Below are 23,313 nucleotides of genomic sequence, written 5' to 3' on the forward strand. Positions count from 1 at the left end.
AGGATGGTGTCTGACCTTGTCTAACTTCATAAGGGGGAAGGAGAACAAGGATCAACAGTACAAGGCAGACTCGCATGAGGTGGAGGCCAGACAGGCCTCCTCTCTCCCCTGTCTTTACTAATTCTGACGCCAGCTGTTCCTCGCACAGCACTTTCTACTTGTCTGCTGAGTTCGATAATTCATTACAGTGGCCACATAGAGCTCACAGATGATACGATTATGGGGTTTATTAGGGAAATAACAATTACATTTCATACCCAGGAACACTCAGGATACAGCTGTTCCATCAGGACAGCCTCTTCCCAACCCTGCTCACAGGTGCACCTCACCCTGGCCTAGGCCTCTCCCCATCTCCTGCTGCCGAGTCTCTGCTGCCAGGTCTCTCCTGCCACTGCTTCTCACCATCTTCAGGATTACAGCTTGCTCTATCTCTCTCTTTTGGTCTCCTGCTTCAAATAGCTTCTCAGTGCAGGGATCCAAAGGACATGCTCTTTACTCTTGGCTGTTCCTGTGGTAGGATCCTCCTCTCTGATCTGGGATTGGCATTCTTTTTAAAGCAAAACTGACCAATCCTCTTGGTGGGTCACAATTACCCTATCACACAGTCTCACTTGGTCACCTGGGTGAGAGTTATAAGACCATAGCTAGAAAGACCACACAAGGGTAATCAATTGCACTGCAGATGCATAGACTGTCTTGGGAAGGATACACAAGAAGTTAATAGTTGTTGTTGAGAAGGAGAGCCAATTAAGGGAGGCACAGGGACTGGGAGACATAGTACACCATTAAGTACCTTTTGAATTTTGTATCATTTTAAAAATATTTAACTATTCAAAGAATTAATATTCAAAAATAAATAATATTAAACTAGCTTTATAATATTTCACTAATAGATGTTAAGGGATTAAAAGAATTAGAAATACAGTAGAAATAAGTCTATTTTTGCACTCTGTGTTATAAAATAATGCTCTACTTTGTGATGAATTTAAAATGTAAGTGTTTTCAAGGTGGGATTTGGGCTTGGGAACGGAAGTGTTAGACTGTTGTCTTATTCTTTTTTTAAGGAATTTACATGTTTCTTCTCAGAGAACTTTGTAATTTCTACACCTTATCTTTTCATTTGCTAGTTTCTACGTTAAAGGATCAGTTGGAAGACTTAAAGAAAGTCAGTCAGAATTCACAGCTTGCTAATGAGAAATTGGCACAATTACAAAAGCAGGTAAGTTTCTTAAATGAGGAATCTTTTTTTTTTAATATAATTAAAATGAGTTTGATTATATTTTGATCAAAAACCTATTTTCTCTCTATCTTTTTTAAATAGCTAGAAGAAGCCAATGACTTACTTAGGACAGAGTCAGACACAGCTGCAAGATTAAGGAAGAGTCACACAGAGATGAGCAAGTCGATTAGTCAGCTAGAGTCCCTGAACATAGAATTGCAGGAGAGAAATAGAATTTTAGAGAATTCCAAGACACAAACGGACAAGGATTATTACCAGCTGCAAGCTGTATTAGACGCTGAACGAAGAGACAGAGGCCATGATTCTGAGATGATTGGAGACCTTCAAGGTAATATGTTTTTTGGTCATACTGTCCTCATGTAAGAAAATGACCTTGGTGAAACCAGAAATGACTAGCACTCTTTCTCTCTCTGGATAATGCATATACTTGTATCACACTGTAGTTTCTTCACTCTCTTAGATACTCCTGTGAGATAGATAATGGAGATATTTTCCTGTTTTACAGCCAAGTTAACTGAAAACATAATTTTAAATTTTTCTTAATTCACAGAAGTCTTATAAAAGTGGAATTAATCCAGGCAGAGGGAATTATCGCTATTAAAACCTCAGAATTCCTCAGGATTGCAGACACAGAATCCCATTACAGATAAAAGAGTTAGGTACTTGGGAAGGTTAGTGATAAAGATATAGGCAGTCTTTGTGAATCTAAAAGGAAGAAGATTGAGTGTAACTCAAGCAGTGCATAAAAGAACAGTTTTTAAATAGTAATAAAATTTAGTTCATATCCAAAAAGATGCCTGCTTCTACCTACTTATGTTTCTGTTCTTTTCTAGTCTAAGAGGATTCTAATAGGCAGTAGCATCCGTACTAATCAAAACAGATACGCATGGAAGTTGCCGGATCTCTCAGGAAAAAAGGCGGGGGGGGGGGAGGGTCCATTTTAACCTTGGTAACAGGATGGGAACATAGTCTGGGGTCTCATGGGGCTTGATGATTAGCAGTAGTTCTGTGGAGAGAGGTCAGGGTCAGTTTCTGTGACTGTGGAAACCAAAATTAGGAGCTCCTGTTGGTTGGCTCTTGGCTGAGGAGTGTTGTGCAATCCAATTTCTCAGGGACTAGGCTTAAAATAGACCTGAATGAATATAACTAGGAAAGTAACCTCTTTATATATATTAGGAAAGCCTTGCGCTTGACTTCCTTAAGTGCTTTTCTAGGTCCTTTTTTACAGTTTATTAGCTGTGTGAAAGTAATTTCATCTCTTTTCTTCATCTGTAAACCCAGAGGTTTAGAACAGATTACCCTTATAAGTCCTTCTTATTCTAAGATTCTTTTTTAGCCTGTGATCTTCTGGGTCTGATTGAGCTGAATACTTCAGAGGAAGAGTCAGTCAGTTACATGCTCAGCTGAACGGTGGTTTTTAATCATAAGCTCTTTATTCAGATATTGGTGAAAGATAAGAAAAATGTGTAGGATGATTTATTGTTGACTGGTTTATCCTTTTTCGGTGCTTCCTTTAAAGTTCAGTTTTGAACTTAAATGTGAGTCAAAGCTCACACACACTAAAGCTCGCACGAAACTATGTGCATCTCAGCATATAAAGGTGCATGGTGGTAAAACCGTCAGAAATTTTACATTAGTCTTGTGTGGTCTGTGAGAACGTTCGTATCCTTCAAGTGTAAATTTCTTATACTTGGGATGCTGGGCTTCTGGCAGAGCCACGATTGTCACTCCCTAGTTTAATATCCCTCATGTATACTAAGGGGTAGAAACTTCTTAGTCTCTGTGAGAAATGACCTCCCAAACATAACGTAGGGTTTGTGAGGTACATACCATCTCTGTCTCATATTCTTCTTTTGTTATATTTTACAACCCTTTAAAAATGTAAAAACTCTTCTTGGCTTCCAGGCTGTATAGAAACAAACTTTGAGCTGACGTTTGCCTAGCCCTGAAGTAATCAATAAGGCCATTACAGAGAAAGTAAGCTTCCAAAAGTTCAGGACATAGAGACTTAACCAAAACGATGGGCAAAGATCAAACTGTCATGGAGGAATTAAATTTTTAACTGAAACGATAAGCTCTTCTTCATCTAGTAGGTTTATCTGTAATTCTTCAAACTGACCAATTTTAAAAATGAATTTTTTAAAAAATAGCTCAAAGTTTTTTGCTATTGTTTGGTTGATTTCTTCTTTCTTTAATTTTTTGTTTTGGGGAATTCAAACATATGTCAAAGTAGAATAGTGTAATGACCCTTATGTACTTGTCATCTAGCTTCAATAATCTTCATCTCATGGCTGGTTTTATTTCATTTATAGTCATACCCTCTCCTCTCCATTCCACTGACACTGAATTATTTTGAAGGAAGTCTCAGATAAGGACTCTTTTTTTTTTTTGAAAATGTAACCACAATATCATTATCACACCTGAAAAAAGTTGATACTTGATTTGTAAAATATCTAGTGACTGCTCTGATTTCTCCCATAGTGCCATCATTTGTTTTGTTTGCATTTATTTTGCTCAAATTAGGATCCAGTCAAGGTCTACACATTGCGTTTCATTAATATGTCCCTTAAGTTTCTTCTACTATATAGGTTCCCCCGCCCCTGTAATTCTTTGCATTCGTTACTGTTTGTGGTAGAAAAACTAGGGTTTTTTTTTGTCTTATTGAGCATCTCCCACTCTGGATTTTGCAGATTTCATCCTGTGGTGTCATTTAGCATGTTGCTTTCTCTCCTGTAGCACTTTAAACTGGTGGTCGGGTCTAGAAGCTTAATGTGTTTTGGTAGGATTTTTGACAATGTACTTCATAGGTGGTGGTGTATAGGCACCAGGGGAACACAGAAAGCCTGGCTGTCTCTGTGATGTTAGCAGCCATTGATGATCATTGCCTAGGTTGATTGATTTTTAGGGGCTTGCAATGGTGATAATCTATTTTTATCTTCTTCTTCTTTTTTTTTTTCCATCGTTTACTGGAATACTTATAAAGAGAAACTCTTTCTCATCAACTATATAGTTACCTTGAGGCACAGTTTATAGAGGAAACAAAAACAAACCTGTTGCCATCAAATCGATTCTGACTCAGAGCAATCCTATAGGAAAGAGTAAAACTGCTTCATAGGGTTTCCAGGGAGCTGCTAGTGGATTCGAACTGCCGACCTTTTGGTTAGCAGCCAAATGCTTAAGGACTGCACCACCAGGGTTTCTTGTAGAGGAAAGGCAGATTAAATACTTGATTCTTTCCCTTTATCCGTTTTCAGAACAATGAGTTCTTCCCCAGCATCCTGCAAAGGTGACCGATGCAGTTTTTGGCTTTTTTTAGGGTATTTATGAACTCATGGATTTAATATGTTTAACATATATTACTCCATTGCACCATCACCCATCTGTCAGTTTATCTTACTGTGTTGCTAGCTTGTGTGTTGCTACGATGTTGGAAGCTATGCCACTGGTATTTTAAATACCAGCAGGGTCACCCATGGTAGACAGGTTTCAGCAGAGCTTCCAGACTAAGACAGACTAGGAAGAAAGGCCTGGCAATCTGCTTGCAAAGTTAGCCAACAAAAACCTTATGGATCACAACAGAATATTGTTTGAATTAGTTGCTTTGCATATGTCATCAGGAGGAATCAGTTGCTGGAGGAGAACATCATGTTTGGCGAAGTGTAGAGGCCCAATGAGGACATGGGAGATCCTTGGTGAGATGGTTTGGTACAATATTCACAATGATGGACTCAGACATGCTGGCAATTATGAGGATGATGCAGGACAGGACAGTGTTTCATTCTGTTGTACATAAGATTGCCATGAGTCGGAGTCAACTCAATGGCAGCTGAAAAGTCCATTGCAGTAATCTTACTGACACTGTCTTGCAGTCAGTGGAAACCTCTTCAAGTTTTAACACTACTCTAGTACTCTGATGGCGTAGTGGTTAAGTGCAATGGCTGCTAACCAAGAGATCAGCAGTTTGAATCCACCAGGCGTTCCTTGGAAACTCTATGGGGCAGTTCTACTCTATCCTATAGGGTCGCTATGAGTCGAAATCGACTCAATGGCAGTGGGTTTGGTTTTGGTTTTGTTTTTAGTACTCTTGGATAGCTTCTGTGCTTTCTGATAGTCATAGATTTTCCAAGATCATTTTCTGTGCCAGACATGGAGTCACCCATTTTCTAAGGAACCCTAGTTTATTTTTGTAGGATATGGCATTCAGGGACCATAATCTGAGTGCTGTGAATACTCACTGCTACCTAATTTGATCAGTGCCTGTAGGATTTTTTAAGGGACAAAGGTAGGAATACTTTTCTTTTTTTTTTTTTGAGAGAAAAACCATCATAAATTTCTATTGATAGTCAATATTTTTAGTCTTCTTTTGTTCTGTTATTCATGAGTTATTTAGTAATGTTAAATTTCCAGGTTAGTTTTAGAGGTTTTTATTGTTTTGATTTTTTCTTAAATTGCTAATTTCTCATTTTATTGTGATTAAAAAAATATTACCTACAAGATTTGTACTTTTTGGAAACTGTTTTTTTCCTGGCTTAGTTTACAATGTACGTTTATTTTGTTTTTAACAGTTGCATGGGCATTTGAAAATTGTGTAGGTTTTTTTCTTTTCATATCTTTTTGGGTTTATTTCTTGAAAAAACATGGAACTTCTCTGTCTAATCAATCAATTTTCTAAGACCCCGTTTATTCTTTGTCTCTTTAATCTGTCATATTTTGAAACATGTTCTGAAAGTTCCCATTGTGATTGCAGTTTTTTCTCATAGTCCCCTTGTATTTCTAATGGCTTTTTTATTGAGATAAGATTCACATAACATGAAATTAGCCATTTTAAAGTATACAATTGAGCAGAATTTAGTAAATTCATGATGTTGTACAGCTACCACCTCTATCTAGTTCCAAAGCATAAAAGAAAACCCTGTACTGTTAAACAGTCCCTCATCTTCCTTTTCTCCTTCTCTCTCCAGAGCCTGGTACCTACCAGTCTGTTTTCTGCCTATGGAATTACCTACTCCGGATATTTCATAAAAACAGAATCATACAATATGTGTCCTTTTGTGTCCGGCTTCTTTCACTTAGCATATAGTTTATTTGTCCTTTTATTGTTGAATCGTAAGCATTCTTTATACATTCTAGATTCTAAACCCTTACCAGATATGTGACTTGCACATATTTTCTCCCAATTTTGTAGGTTGTCTTTTCATTCTCTTGATGTCCTTTTATTGCACAAAAGTTTTTAATCTTGATGAAGTCCAATTTAACTATTCTTTCGTTACTCCTGCCTTTGGTATCTTATCTAAGAAACTGTTGCCAAATCCAAGGTCCTGAAGATTTACCCCCGTTTTCTTATAAGAGCTTTATAATTTTAGCTCTTATGTTTAAGTCTCTGATCTATTTTGAGTTAATTTTTGTGTGTGGTGTGAGATAGGGATTCAACTTCATTCTTCTACATGTGGGAATCCAGTTGTCCAAGCATCATTTATTGTAGAGACTATTCTTTCCCCATTGAATGGTCCTGGCACTCTTGTAAAAAATCAGTTGATTATAGATGTATGGGTTTATTTCTGGACTCTCAGTTCTGTTCCATCCATCCGTACTTCTGTCCTTATACCAGTACCACACTGTTTTGACCACTGTAGTAAGTTTTGAAATTGAGGAAGTATGGGTCCTCCAAGTTCGGCCCCATGTAATTCCATATGAGTTTGAGGGTTGACTTTTCCATTTCTACAAAACAGGCCGTTGGAATTTATAGATCACTTTGCATAGTATTGCCATTGTAACAACAATTAATCTTTCAATCCACGAGCACAGGCTGTCTTTCCATTTATTTAAGTGTTCTTTAATTTTTTTTGGCAATGTTTTATAGTTTTCAGTGTACAAGTCTTGCATCTCTGGTTAAATTTGTTACTAGATATTTTATTCTTTTGGATGCTATTGTAAATGGAATTGTTTTCCTAATTTTCTTTTCAAATTGCTTATTGATGGTGTATAGAAATAACCGATTTTGTGTGTTGATCTTGTATCTTTCAACTTTGCTGAATCCGTTCACTAGCTCTAATAGTTTTTTGTGGATTATTTGGAATTTTCTATGTATAGGATCATGTTGTCTGCAAAGAGAGAGCTTTACTTCTTCCTTTACAATTTGGATGTCTTTGTGTGTGTGTGTATGTGCACCTGATTGCTCTGGATAGAACTTCTCTGACAGTATAGAATAGCAGTAGTGAAAGCGGACATCCTTGTCTTAATCCTGGTGTTAGAGGGAAAGATCTCAGTCTTTCACTATTGAATATGATGTTAACTGTAAATTTTCATATATGCCCTGCTTTGTATATTTTTAATGTAATGTTTTTTGGTATATAATGATTTATGACTTCTATATATGTTCTGGGTAGATTAGAATTTATGTTATAAAAACCAAACCTACTGCCGTCAAGTCAGGTCTGACTCATAGTGACCCCATAGGGTTTCCAAGGCTGTAAATCTCTATGGAAGCAGACTGCCACATCTTTCTCCCGCAGAGCCGCTGTTGGTTTCAAACCATCGACCTTCCGGTTAGCAGTCAATTGCTTTAACCACTGTGCCATAAATGACATTAGAGGCATGTGGCCTTAGGTTTTTTCCCCCCATGATTTGCGTTTTCCTGTTATATTTTGCCCATTCATTTATTTTTAATTTTTGTATGTTTTCAGTAGGCCTCAAATGTATTCAGTTCGAGAGCTTTCATCATTTATTTGAGATTTTAACACACTTAGATTTTTTTAAGTGAGGTTTTTTGTTGTTGTTGAAACAACATGTATGCACGGATAGAAACACAATGAATCAAAAAATGTACAACTGAAGGCGTGAATATACCCATTTTCCCAACGTGAATATACCCACGTGACGAGAATCCAGCTCATGAAACTGAACGTTCCTAGCGACGCAGAAGTCTCTCCCTGGGCTTTCTCTGTCACTAATGACCCTCTACCAAGTAATCATTATTCTGACTTCTAACACCGTGAATTAGTTTTTCTTGTTTTTTATAAATGGAATCGTGCAATAAGTACTACTTTGCACCTGGCTTACTTCACACAATGTTGTGTTTGTGAGGCTCATCCATACTGCCGTATATGGCAATAGGGTGTTCACTGCAATTTATTTATTAATCATTCTACAGGAAATGGATATTTTGGTTATTTACAGTTTGGGCTATTATGGATAGTACTGATATGAACTTTCTCATGTATATTTTTTGGTAATCATAAATATGCTTCCTCTTGGGTGTATACCTAAAAATGGTGATGTCATGGTATATTCCTTCCACTGTAGTTTTATAATTTTTGTATATGAAGCTTTTTGCTTTCATAAGGGCCCTCAGTGGCACAAATGGTTTACACCCGGCCATTAACCAAAAGGTTGGGGGTTGTGATCCACCTAACAGCACCATGGAGAAAAGTCCTGGCCATCTACTTCTGTAAGGTTATAAAAAAAAAAAAGTTATAGCCATTGAAAACCCAGTGGAGCACAGTTCTACTCTGAAACACGTGGGGTCACCATGAGTCAGAATCAGCGGCAACAGGTTCCTTTGGTTTTGTTTTTGCTTTCATGTATTGTACAGACAAGTTATAAGTTTCCTCCTAGCATGTTTTTTTAGATAGGATAAGTGAGGAAAAGAAAGTATTTTTTACTTGTCTTTCATAGGACTATTAGAAATCTATAAGGAATTCAACCCATATATCTTCAGTACCTTGTCTTCTTAGGAGCTATTTATAATAATCTTTTTCCAGATGAAAATTTAAAAATTTAATCAATTTACTATCTTTCTATAGGTTTTTTAAAACCTATTTTTAAATATTACTTTAACAATGGAACATCTTGGCACATTTGATTTATTACTTTCCGTACAAACACACATGTACTTTGTATTTTTGCTCAGGCATTTGAAAGAAACTGGCAGATGTCATAACACATTCTCCTGTATGAACATAATACCATTACTGTGTGGTGTGTATGTAAATAAGAGTATTCTCTAGATTATAGAACGGGCCTAGCAGATAAGCATTATCAGGTACCAAAGGTTTAATATTCATTTGTTCATTAAGGAATTATTTCAGAAACACAAAATATGGGAGGAAGGGGTACATTTGAAACTTGGGCAAGTATAGTAAGTTAACCTGTACTTTTAGTACAAAATTCTTCCCAATCACTCAGGGTGCTTTATTCATTTTCCTGTCAAATTTTAGGCAACTTTGAATCACAAAACCTGAAAATAGATACTTACTTTTGAACTAGGTAATATAAGTATGTTCATTTAAGTTAGGTTCTACCTGTATTAAATTTGTGTGTGCTAAATATTAATGCATTAAAAACCATATGTCTAAAGCATATTTTAATGAGACAGTTACAAAATAGATGAGTTGCTCCCATTGCATAGCTTGAGCTTCAGGTAGGCTAAAACTAAGCTTTGTTACATTAAATATCTTAAAACTTAGTTTCCCATAAAAACAGAGTTTGACTCCATTAACACTGTACAGTTTCTGGCACATACAAGGCACTTAATAAATACTTGTTCTTTAGTAACTATGTAAAAAGCTTCACCTTTAACTTCGTAGAAAATGGCACTCAATAAGGATTTGGATCTGAATTCTAGCCCAAGTTCAAGCTTTGTCTCTTTGACCACTTGTAAAATGAAGAAAATTGACTAAAAAAAAAAAAAAAGATCTTTAATTAGCATTAACATTTTTATTACCGTATGTTATGTTTATTGCGCATATCACCAAAAACAATAATTCTATCTGATCAGGCGATTTAATACTAAAAATTTTTTTAACCTTAATGCGCACACTGAATCAGTGACTTTTCTTTCCGTGACTATGTGACTTAAACTTTTTTCTTACTTGATAGCTCGAATTACATCTTCACAAGAGGAGGTGAAGCATCTCAAACACAATCTTGAAAGGCTGGAAGGAGAAAGAAAAGAGGCTCAAGACATGCTTAATCATTCAGAAAAGGTAAATGATTCAACGTGCACCAATTATGAGATAACTGTTGCTCGTTACCAAATATTATAAGGTGGTTTTTATAAAATAGCGTTCAATCCTAAAATTTACATATTTACATTTCTAAAGTTTTTGTGTTTAGTTGGTGTATATGGGTGTATGTATTTCTTATTTGGGTTTTTTATTGTTGTTTTTACTTAATTGTTTTGACCCTTGAAGATATTAGATGTTCAGTGTCATCTGATTATCAATAAGTTGCTTTGGTTTGGAAATATCTTTTCATATAGAATTTTCTTTGTACATGGGTAAGATGAAACTTCCTATGAAGAAGGAAAACAAAGGATCGGTGTATAGTAGATCGTTTATGTTTGTTTCATTTTGTTGGTAAGAGTTAATTAGCAAAATAGAAAAAAGCATAAAGTGATTGGCCTTTGCTTTTAGGGTTCCTTTAAAAGTAAAAAATCCCTTTGGTTATCCTCTGTTGCCTACCTTGTTAGGGAAAAGGATTAAAGAGATAACATGCAGGTCTAGCTCTCACTGTCTCAGTTCCTCACTGAAATGTTGGAGATTCAGTTGAACCTCAGATAAACTATCAGAAAACTTACCACTTATCTTGTCCTTTGAACATGTTTTGGAGTCCATGGATGTTTTGTGATAAAGAATAGTTTTTTCCTGGCTAAGCCTGGTGTAAAAGTAGAAATAGGATAAAAGAAGGAAGAGCAGAAGCACCCAGACAGAAATGAAATACATTTTGACTTGTTCTCTCTTGCCATCTCAGGGACTTGGTAACTTGCCATGAGAGCTTCTTGTTCTTTTGTCAAAGGAAAGTAAATGTAGGTATAGATACAAACGTAGACAGAGATAATTTAATAATATAAAAAAATGTGATAGCAAAAATAAAAATAAAACCTGAAGAATTTATTTCTGCTCCTAGTAACGAACCCTCCTGAACCCAACTACCACCCCAGCCTTGCCCTGCCATCAGGCATGGTTAATGATTCAAAATTGGGAGGAGGATTGGGGACTAAAGAAAAAATGATATTTTGCTTACATGTGTTTATTCTGATTTTAAAAGTAAGACATCAAGTAAGACAAAGATAATGTGAAATATACAGGAGAGTATTAAAAATGAAAATCATGTACTGAATAAGTATGTTTAAATACGGTGTCATATTTCAAGCCAGTGTAATTCATTCTTATGGAATATTAAATAATGTAAGATTTAATAAATGTATCTTTTGCACAGTATATTATATGACTTTCATTCCCATTTTACAGGAAAAGAATAACTTAGAGATAGATTTAAACTACAAGCTTAAATCATTACAACAACGGTTAGAACAAGAAGTAAATGAACATAAAGTAACCAAAGCTCGTTTAACTGACAAACATCAATCTATTGAAGAGGCAAAGTCTGTTGCAATGTGTGGTAAGTGTCAGTGTAGTTAGTTTTAAATAATGCCTACAAAATATTTTTTTGTCAAAACTTAATTTTGTAGCATTATAACTCTTAGAAATTATAAACTATGATCTAGAAAGGATTCCTTCCTTTTTTTAATCACAGTTTCTCTGTTTAGTTCTGTTACTCCTTTACTCCCTTTGTTCCCTATAAAGGTTAGTGGAACCTCTCTTTTCTCCTAGTTTTCAGCCCATTCTTTTATTTTCTTGTTTCATTCTGGACCTCTAAATCTAGCTCTCCTACTTATCAACCTAGCCTACCTCTTTACCCATCTTTGTTGTCTTCCCTCTTAAAGAAGGCTGGTCCTCTTCCTGTCCTGGCTAACATGTTCTAGCTGCGCTCTAGATCTAGTCTCCTCTTACCTCATCCTGACTCATCAGCTCTTTCTCTCTTCTTTTTCCTCAGCCTTTCTCCTCCACTGGCTTCTTCCTTGTTGTAAACATGAACAAATTTCTCCCATCTTAAAAACAAGTAGGTAAACCTTTGCAGGAGCATGTGATGCTCACTGATTTCTACTGTTTTATTCCATCCCTTTAGAGCCAAACTTATAAAAGCAGTTTTCCTGCCCTTCACCTTCTATTCATTTCTTAACCTCTCTATAATCTGGATATGTCGTTGGCAATTTAAATTCCATTTGTTCAAAGGGAACTAATAATCTTATCCATCAACCCCATCCTCACTATCCTGGTTAATGACAATGTAGTCTTTATGAGCCCAGGCTTTGGGATCAGGCACATCTACTTTGCCTTTTAACCTCTCTAGAGTTAAAAAAAAAAAAAAAGAAAAAACCTGAGAAAATACATGCAAAGTGACTGTACATAGAAAGCTTTCAATAATTGGTAGCTACTGGTGGTGGTATTACTTAACACTCAGGAGCCCAAGCAAGCCAGAAATCTGGGAATTAGTCAGGAGTTCGACTTCCAAATTATATATGCAATGTAATCCTCCTTTCCTGTCCCCATTTAGTACATGATAGCATCATTACTTTGCTTGATCTGTTGCAATAGACTCTTAATTTTTACTCTGCCTAGAGTTATTCTACTCATCAATCTATCCTCCTTACTTCGGTCACAATGATGTATCTGATACTCACATTCTAGTCCTTCTTAAATTCCTTAAGTGGCTTTTCATTGTTTACAAGGTACATTTCAAACTCTTCATGATATGTAAAACTTTTGAGTTGGTACCTACCTATTTTTCCAGACTTACTGCTCTGCACTATTGTGTTTTTCATAATATTGTTTGCTTCAGCTATATTGAACTACTTTTATTTCTTTCACATATGGTCATTATTGACTGCCGAACTACATACCGGAAACCCTGGTGGCGTAGTGGTTAAGTGCTGCAGCTGCTAACCAAAGGATCGGCAGTTCTAATCCACCAGGCGCTCCTTGGGAACTATGGGGCAGTTCTACTCTGTCCTGTAGGGTCGCTATGAGTCGGAATCAACTCAGCGGCACTGGGTTTTTGGGTTTAACTACATACCAGACACACCCGAAAATATAGCCAAGCCTAAAATTGACAAAAACCCTTCTTAGAGATTACATTCTGTAGTAAATACAAGGAAAAAGCAAATAAATACATAAAATAGTTAACAATGGTAATTATTAATGTGAAGGATAGTTTCTAGGTGGTACTGTCTAACATGGGGTTCTCTGGAAAGACCTCTCCAGGTTTTTGAGGTAAGCACTGAAGGTCATGGTGAACAAGCTATTAAAACAGCTGGAGGAAGTACATTCCAGGCAAAAGAGACAGTAAATTCAACACCCATATTCTAAAAATAGCGAGAAGCCATTGGGGCATTTTAAGCTGGACTGGAATGTGTAATTTATATTTTTAAAAGACAGCTCTGGCTGCTGTGTGGAGAATACTTTGGAGAGAAATAACAGTGAAAAGGGGGAGATCAGTTACAAGACTGTAGGCAAGAAATACACAGTCGTAGTGGAGATGGAAAGAAGTGGAGACGTAGATGAACAGAATTGGTAATGAATTGCATGGAAAGAGAGAAAAAGAAGAAATTAATAAATATTTAGGCTTTTAGTTTGAACAGCTGGATAAATAGTAATATGCTGAGATTGAGATAATTGGGGTAGGAATGGTTTTGGGATGGGAGGGGGATGAATAAAGTCTTTCTATTTAATATATCCTCCACGTGTCTGTCAGTTTGTCATACTGTGGGGGCTTGTGTGTTGCTGTGATGCTGGAAGCTATGCCACCAGTATTCAGATACCGGCAGGGTCACCCATGGAGGACAGGTTTCAGCTGAGCTTCCACACTAAGACAGACTAGGAAGAAGGACCCGGCAGTCTACTTCTGAAAAGCATTAGCCAGTGAAAACCTTATGAATAGCAGTGGAACATTGTCTGATATAGTGCTGGAAGATGAACCCCCCAGGTTGGAAGGCACTCAAAAGATGACTAGGGAGGAGCTGCCTTCTCAAAGTAGAGTCAACCTTAATGACGTGGATGGAGTAAAGCTACCGGGACCTTCATTTGCCGATGTGGCACGACTCAAAATGAGAAGAAACAGCTGCAAACATCCATTAATAATTAGAACCTGGAATGTACAAAGTATGAATCTAGGAAAATTGGAAATCATCAAAAATGAAATGGAACGCATAAACATCAGTATCCTAGGCATTAGTGAGCTGAAATGGACTGGTGTTGGCCATTTTGAATCAGACAATCATATAGTCTACTATGCTGAGAATGACAAGTTGAAGAGGAATGGTGTTGCATTCATCGTCAAAAAGAACGTTTCAAGATCTATCCTGAAGTACAGTGCTGTCAGTGATAGGATAATATCCATACCGTCTACAACGAAGACCAGTTAATACGACTATTATGCAAATTTATGCACCAACCACTAGGGCCAAAGATGAAGAAATAGAAGATTTTTATCAGCTGCTGCAGTCTGAAATTCATCGAACATGCAATCAAGATGCATTGATAATTATAGGTGATTGGAATGCAAAAGTAGGAAACAAAGAAGAAGGATCAGTAGTTGGAAAATATGGCCTTGGTGATAGAAACAATGCTGGAGATCAAATGATAGAATTTTGCAAGACCAACTACTTCATTGAAAATACCTTCTTTCATCAACATAAACGGCGACTCTACACATGGACCTCGCGAGATGGAACACACGGAAATCAAATTGACTACATCTGTGGAAAGAGATGATGGGAAAGCACAATATCATCAGTCAGAACAAGGCCAGGGCCCGACTGTGGAACAGACCATCAATTGCTCATATGCAAGTTCAAGCTGAAACTGAAGAAAATCAGAGCAAGTCTACGAGAGCCAAAATATGACCTTGAGTATATTCCACCTGAATTTAGAGACCATCTGAAGAATAGATTTGACACACTGAACACTAGTGACCGAAGACCAGACGAGTTGTGGAATGACATCAAGCACATCATCCATGAAGAAAGCAAGAGGTCACTGAAAAGATAGGAAAGAAAAGACCAAGATGAATGTCAGAGGAGTCTCTGAAACTTGCGCTCGAACTTCGAGCAGCTACAGCAAAAGGAAGAATTGATAATGTAAAAGAACTGAACAGAAGATTTCAAAGGGCCTCTGGAGAAGACAAAGTAAAGTATTATAATGACATGTCCAAAGAGCTGGAGATGGAAAACCAAAAGGGAAGAACACGCTTGGTGTTTCTCAAGCTGAAAGACCTGAAGAAAAAATTCAAACCTTGAGTTGCGATAGTGAAGGATTCCATGGGAAAAATATTAAATGATGCAGGAAACATGAAAAGAAGATGGAAGGAATACACAGAGTCATTATGGCAAAAACAATTAGTCGATATTCAACCATTTCAAGAGGTGGCATACGATCAGGAACTGATGGTACTGAAGGAGGAAGTCCAAGCTGCTCTGAAGGCATTGGCGAAAAACAAGGCTCCAGGAATTGATGGAATATCAATTGAGATGTTTCAACAAACAGATGCAGCGCTGGAGGTGCTCACTCACCTATGCCAAGAAATATGGAAGACAGCTTCCTGGCCACCTGACTGGAAGAGATCCATATTTTTGCCTATTCCCAAGAAAGGTGATCCAACCAAATGTGGAAATTATAGAACAATATCGTTAATATCACATGCAACCAAAATTTTGCTGAAGATCATTCAATAACGGCTGCAGCAGTATATCGACAGGGAACTGCCAGAAATTCAGGCTGCAGAAGAGGACATGGAACCTGGGACATCATTGCTGATGTCAGATGGATCCTGGCTGAAATCAGAGAATACCAGAAGGATGTTTACCTGTGTTTTATTGACTATGCAAAGGCATTTGGCTGTGTGGATCATAACAAACTATGGATAACACTGCAAAGAATGGGAATTCCAGAACACTTAATTGTGCTCCTGAGGAACCTTTACATGGATCAAGAGGCAGTTGTTCAGATAGAACAAGGGGATACTGATTGGTTTAAAGTCAGGAAAGGTGTGCATCAGGGTTGTGTTCTTTCACCATACCTATTTAATCTGTGTGCTAAACAAATAATATGAGAAGCTGGACTATACGAAGAAGAACAGGGCATCAGGATTGGAGGAAGACTCATTAATGACCTGCATTATGCAGATGACACAACCTTGCTTGCTGAAAGTGAAGAGGACTTGAAGCACTTACTAATGAAGATCAAAGACCACAGCCTTCAGTATGGATTACCCCTCATCATAAAGAAAACAAAAATCCTCACAACTGAACCAATGAGCAACATCATGATAAACAGAGAAAAGATTGAAGCTGTCAAGGATTTCATTTTACTTGGATCCACAATCAACAGCCATCGAAGCAGCAGTCAAGAAATCAAAAGACGCATTGCATTGGGCAGATCTGCTGCAAAGGACCTCTTCAAAGTGTTGAAGAGCAAGGATGTCACCCTGAAGACTAAGGTGCACCTGACCCAAGCCATGGTATTTTCACTCGCATCATATGCATGTGAAAGCTGGACACTGAATAAGGAGGACGGAAGAAGAGTTGACGCCTTTGAATTGTGGTGTTGGCGAAGAATATCGAATATACCATGGACTGCCAAAAGAATGAACAAATCTCTGGGAAGAAGTGCGGCCAGAATGCTCCTTAGAAGCAAGGATGGCGAGACTGCATCTTACATACTTCGGACATATTGTCAGAAGGGATGAGTCCCTGGAGAAGGACATCATGCTTGGCAGAGTACAGGGTCTGCGGAAAAGAGGAAGACCCTCATTGAGGTGGATTGACACAGTGGCTGCAACAATGAGCTCAAGCATAACAACGATTATAAGGATGGTGTAGGACCGGGCAGTGTTTTGTTCTGTTGTATGTAGGGTCACTATGAGTAGGAACCGACTCAACGGCACCTAACAACAACAACAACATTTTATATATGTTAACTTTGACAAGTTTTTTTAGGTACTCGGGCAGAGATGTCAAATAGTTAATTGGTATATAAGCTTGAATAGTCCCTGGGTGGCACAAATGGTTCAAGTACTTGGCTACTAACTGAAAGTTTGCCAGTTTCAGTCCACCCAGGTGTGCCTCAGAGGAAAAGCCTGGCAATCTGCTTCCAAGTGGTCACAGCCTTGAAAACCGTATGGAGTGTAGTTCTACTCTGCACTCTTGGGATTGCAATAAGTCAGAATCAGCTCAACATCAACGAACAATGACAACATCACAATGTATTATATACATATTCATCTATAATCTCTGCCCTGAGAACAGTGCGTGGCAATAGTAAGCACTTAGTACCTTTATTTATTAAGTGAGTGAATGAATATAAAACATGTACCCCAATGTCTGCAGATGATCAGCATGGAGTTAGCAGTAATTCTTATTTTTCTTCCCTAGACATGGCATGGCATGCACTTTCACTCTTTATCCTTACCTCTTGCTGTTTCCTCTTCATCCCAGTTTTTTTAATTTAACATTTTTGAGGAAGTGTGTTGAATGGGAAAAGCACAAGATTTAGAGTTATGTAAACTTTTTGAATTCTGATGGTGCAACTTACTAGTTGCATGAGCATAGAAAACTAACCTCTCAGAGCCTTAGCTACCATATCTCAAAAGCAGAGCCTCACTGAAGACCTCCATCTTCTGGTAATAATATAAACAGGTGTTTTACTACTGTGGATATTTGTTGACCTGAGTCGCTTGAGCTAAAGCTCCCATTATAACCTTAAGCTTCTTGAAACTTTTCTGGAACAAAGCAACATATAGATGAATAACTACAACCTTGTTTTTCTTCTTTCCCCTGACCTACCTCCATTTTTCTCCCAAGTTACTCAACTTTCCAGCTATATTCTTCACCTTTTGGTCTGAGAATGGTACTAAATAATCTCACATGTCATTGGGCAAGGGCTGGGTTTAAAGTATTTTATTACCTCGTTATATTTTATAACTCCCTTAAAGTCCCAGGATAAAAATAGTAGGAATATTTGGCACCAATTTGTAATATACAATGCATGTAAAGTAAAAAGTTGGCATATTCTCTCTCTCTAAATACATGTTTGTAATATTTTTCTTTTGTAGAGATGGAAAAAAAGCTGAAGGAAGAAAGAGAAGCCCGAGAGAAGGCTGAAAATAGGGTTGTTCAGATTGAGAAACAATGTTCCATGCTCGATGTTGATCTAAAGCAATCTCAGCAGAAGCTAGAGCATTTGACTGAAAATAAAGAAAGAATGGAGGAAGAAGTAAGGAAAATACACAGTACTGATTTCATTCATCTTATAAGGGAATTATGAATGTTCGTCTTCCATAAGTAATGAGTGAAGAGTCATTAGCTGTGATTTAAACAATATGGGTAAAATTCGAATGAATAACTTACAGATCTGTGTTCACTGCTATGTGGTCCCTGCTATATCCCTAGCTCTTAGAATTTTCAACTTCAAATAGTTATTGAACATTCATTCTGTAGCATCTATGCCATTTTGTATTGCCAGTATAACTGTATTGAAGTGACATAGCTCCTTCCCTGAAGAAACTGATATCTGTTTTAAAGAAAAAATATATATATTATAAGGTATCCTGTACCCTCAAAGAGGAGCATGGCTCATAAATTTCCAAAAAAAGTTTTAAACTACAGAATCTTTATTGGATTAGGTTGATAGAAAACATAGGGTGCATATACATAAAGAAGTTAATAAAAAGATAAAATCACATTATATCTTGCTGGTAACTATAAGTATTTTAGAAATTTTTTATAAGACTAAAAGTTCTTAATCTACATAAATAAATTGAAGAAGGGAAAAAGAGGAAGCAGACCAGAATTGTCAGGAATGCCTTCACAAAGAGGGACAAGATGTTACTTAGATTTTAAAGGTTGGTTAAGACCTCAGGAAGCAATAGTTTGAGAGTCAGAAATTTGACTTCCTAGAGGGAACACCATCAGTAAAGATAAAAGATGAGTACGGAGTGGGCAAGAAGGTAAGTGAGTGAGAGCAGTAAGGGACTTGATCTGACCAGAGTAGAAGAGACATGTTGAGTAATCATGGGAGAAACTTGAGGACCAAAGTATTGATGGTCTTTAAAACTTCCCATGGGTACCATAACTACCACAGCCGCCTTCACACTGAGTCCAGCACAACAAGATGGTGCCTGGCTACCACTGCTGACTGCTCTGACAGGGATCACAGGAGAGGGTCCTGGAGGGAGCTGGAGAAAAATGTAGAACAAAATTCTCACACGCGCACAAAAAAGACCAGACTTACTGGTCTGAGAGAGACTGGAGAAACTGAGAGTATGGCCCCCGTACACCCTTTTAGCTCAGTAATGAAGTCACTCCTAAGGCTCACCCTTCAGCCAAAGATTAGACAAACTCATAAAACAAAATGAGGCTAAATGAGCAGGCATACCAGCCCAGGGGCAGAGACGAGAAGGCAGGAGGAGACAGGAAATCTGGTAATGGGAAACCAAGGTCAAGAAGCGGAGAGTGTTGACATGTCATGGGGTTGGCAGCCAATGTCACAAAACAATATGTATATTAATTGTTTAGTGAGAAACTTGTTTGCTCTGTAAACCTTCCTCAGCACAATTTAAAAAACAAACAAACAAAACCTTACCATGGAAACTACATTTGAAAACACTGTTTTAGGAAAATTAATCTGATAGTGGTATATAAAAAAAAAATGGGCTAAAAAGAAGAGAGATTAGAGGTACCTATTAGAGCCAGTGGAAACCCTGGTGGCATAGTGGTTAAGTGCTACAGCTGTTAACCAAAGGGTCGGCAGTTCGAATCCGCCAGGCACTCCTTGGAAACTCTATGGGGCAGTTCTACTCTGTCCTATAGTCGTGATCGACTGGACGGCACTGGGTTTGTTTTTGGGGTTATTAGAGCCAGCAAGCAGAAAGAATATATGTTGAAATTTTAGGAGATAATATTCAGTCATTTAAAAAATACGAGTTTTGAATACATATTATTTTCATGGCTCTGTTCTAGGAGTTGGGGTTACGGAGGGAAAGACAGATATTGAACTAGTAATTACACGCATGACTAATATTAAAAAGAGGAGTACAGAATGCTGTAGAAATGTTACGACTAATCATATCTGGGAGTCGTGGAAGGAAGGCCTCCCTAAGGGAGTGCCATTTAATTTGGAAGCTGAATAATAAATGAACAGGGAAAGACAGAGGGAAGAATACATGTAGGAACTGTAAGGTGAGGGAGAGCTTGTTACATTTGAGGATCTGAAAATACGATGGGGTATACAGAATGGCCAGTGATAGAACTAGGGAAGTAGAGAAGGAGCAGATCACAAAGGTGTTGTAAAGCACTCTTAAGAATTTTTAGCTTGTTGGTCCCAGCACCTAGTAAATATTTGATAAATGTTTGTTGAGTTGAATTAAGTATACATTCAATTTGTTTCATAAACTTTGGATGATAATCGACTAGAGCACATAAACATTTACGAATGAACAGGTGAACTCTAAATAGTCCTTTGGAATTCTCCCAAAAGTCTCTAAAATTTCCATGCTGGTTAGAGTAGAAAGAAGCCAGATTTTTTTCTCAAGGTCTCATATCTGAAATTTGGGAATTAATTTGACTTAGCAGTAAATTCTACAATAATAAACATAGAATAAAAACTTAGAGACTCTTTAGAATACTGATATTCTCTATACTAATAAAAATTACAGGAATTATAATGTACTTAATTTGATTAGTGTTCTTTCAAATAATGTCTAATAAATTGTCAAAGAGATTTATGATCTCATTTATTTTTCTCATTCACAGGTTAAGAATCTAACCCTACAACTGGAGCAGGAATCAAATAAGCGACTGCTATTACAAAATGAATTGAAGACACAAGCTTTTGAGGCAGACAATTTAAAAGGTTTAGAGAAGCAGATGAAACAGGAAATAAATACATTATTGGAAGCAAAGAGATTATTAGAATTTGAGTTAGCTCAGCTTACAAAGTAAGTCTTGAAAGTAACATCCTTGATTTGTGTGTGTGTGTGTGTTCTCAGCATTTGCTTATATGTTTGATGTTTTATGTGTGTGCTTATTATATGTTTAGAATCTGTAAAAAAGACTTTAAAAAAAGCATTTAGAAATAAAATAATTTTCTTGGAAAGGTTTACAAAGGAGTTCAGGCTTTGGAAGGACAGGCTCACCAAATAAAAAATACAGGTATTTAAGGGGAACAGAAAAAGATTAATCAAGGCTACTGACTTTACACTAAGTATGTTTATGGTGAAAAAAAAACACACAATTTTCTCATATGATTTTCATATCCACAAAAGTTACATTTCTTCAGACATTCGTATTGCAAAAATCATGGCTAAACTTTTTATTATTGATTCAGTAACTTACAGGAAAGGTTCAAGATTTCTTATTTTAAAGGCTAGAATTAGTAGCACCGTGGGGTTTTTTTGTTTTGTTTCTTTGGTTCATCTCAGAATGCTTTTTTTCTTCTTCTCCGGGCTCTAATGTGCCTGCTTATTTGAAATGGAAATAAAACAAGGTGTTAGTGTTTTGCTTTTAGAATTTATACGGACATATTTCAAAAATTTTGTATCAAAGATGAGTCTGTCTTACGATGAGTCATGTTTTTATTTTCACCAATTTATGTAATAGTATCTTCTGTTGTCAGCTTCATTTATAACACAGTAATTGTATAAAATTGTCAGCTTTGATTTTGTTGGATTTATAGTGGTGAAATTCTTTTTCCCCTTTTAAAACCACCCTTTTCACCTAGTAATGTGTTTTTTTTTATCTTTCTTCTCCCAAGATAACTTTCAGCATTTACCAAGTATTTATAATATACTTTCCCTAAACAACATGCCTCGTTACCCAAAACTCAAATCAAACCCATTGCCGTTGAGTAGATTCCAGTTCATAGCAACCCCATAGAACCGCCCTGTAGGGTTTCCAAGGAGTGGCTGCTGGTGGATTTAACTCCCGACCTTTCGGTTAGCAGCCGAGCTCTTAACTGCTGTGCCACCAGTGCTCCTCATGACTTGTTAGGTGGTAAAAATACAAAGTTATTATTATCTAATACAAAAGCCCAACAACCACATATGAAATTATTGGACCTTGAAAATCTGTCTTTGAGTTGCGTTGTGCTTCTGTCTTTTAAAGTCTGTTTCTCTCTGTTTGAGTTGTGTTTTGTATGCATATAGTTGTCTGTTTTTCTTCTCCTTTGTCCGTTTATTGTTCTTTTCTTCTCTTCTTCCTTTCCTGATTTTTCATCTCCACCCCTCCTTTCACACTTAGTTGACCATAATATATAATGCTGAATTATTATTTACGAAATATTTCATGTCCTCTATTTTTAATTGTGGAGCCCTAGTGGCACAGTGCTTGGCTGTAAACTGAAAGCTTGGCTGTTTGAACCCACCAGCCATGAGTTTTTTAGATGTTTTATGTATGTACTTACAATATAAAACATTTTAAATGTACCCCTAATACTACTTTTCCCTACAAAAATTTACAAAAGAAAAAATTGTCAATTTTATTTTTGCTATTTGGATTGATCCACAGTTAATATTCTCCTGAATATGACCTTCAGTAGAAAAGGATTCCCTATACTTTGTATAAGGAGCCCTGGTGACACAATGGTTAAGCACTTGGCTACTAATTGAAAGGCTGGCGGTTTGAATTCACCCAGTGGCTCCACGGGAGAAAAGACCTGGTGATCCGCTCCTGTAAAGATTACAGCCTAGAAAACCGTATAGGGCACTTCTGCTGTCTCCCATAGGGGGTCAATATGAGTCGAATCAACTTGATGGCACACAACAACATACTTTACATAGAATTCTTTTATAAGGAGCAAAATGAAACCAGACAGTGTAGCTTAATCAATTAATTAGTAAAGTAATAGTGTGTATGAAGTGTGTGTTTTAAACTAAGACTAATATAAAGCCTGCTATGGATAAGTGCCTTTGTTCACAATTTTCTCTTTTATCCGAAGACAATATAGAGGAAACGAAGGACAGATGCGGGAGCTACAAGATCAGCTTGAAGCTGAGCAGTATTTCTCGGTAAGTCAAAGTCATTTTTAGCTTTTGTAGACTTTCAGAATTTGACTTAAAACAAGGTATTTAGATTTTATTATGAGAATTATGATTCTTTTTCAAATGACTGTGAATAATTTTTCTCCTTTTGTATTCTCGTCTCTTCATTTCTGAATCCAAGTTGATGGTCTAAATTGTGA

The 23,313-nt window shown here is 37.0% G+C and overlaps 1 protein-coding gene across 3 annotated transcripts in view; it reads left to right on the forward strand.

The window, feature by feature from the left end:
* The window catches only part of ROCK1 (Rho associated coiled-coil containing protein kinase 1), a 183,590-nt gene that overhangs the window by 117,215 nt on the left and 43,062 nt on the right, over positions 1-23,313 (forward strand). For all 3 annotated transcript variants that reach the window (XM_010586825.3, XM_023543947.2, XM_064294665.1), the window contains 7 exons: positions 1,128-1,219; positions 1,322-1,568; positions 10,118-10,224; positions 11,491-11,641; positions 18,191-18,351; positions 20,889-21,073; positions 23,071-23,140. In XM_010586825.3, the coding sequence (XP_010585127.2) occupies positions 1,128-1,219; positions 1,322-1,568; positions 10,118-10,224; positions 11,491-11,641; positions 18,191-18,351; positions 20,889-21,073; positions 23,071-23,140 (1,013 nt within the window). The remainder of the gene's footprint in view (positions 1-1,127; positions 1,220-1,321; positions 1,569-10,117; positions 10,225-11,490; positions 11,642-18,190; positions 18,352-20,888; positions 21,074-23,070; positions 23,141-23,313) is intronic.

This window comes from Loxodonta africana, chromosome 11 (genome assembly GCF_030014295.1).
Source record: "Loxodonta africana isolate mLoxAfr1 chromosome 11, mLoxAfr1.hap2, whole genome shotgun sequence".
NCBI lineage: Eukaryota > Metazoa > Chordata > Mammalia > Proboscidea > Elephantidae > Loxodonta > Loxodonta africana.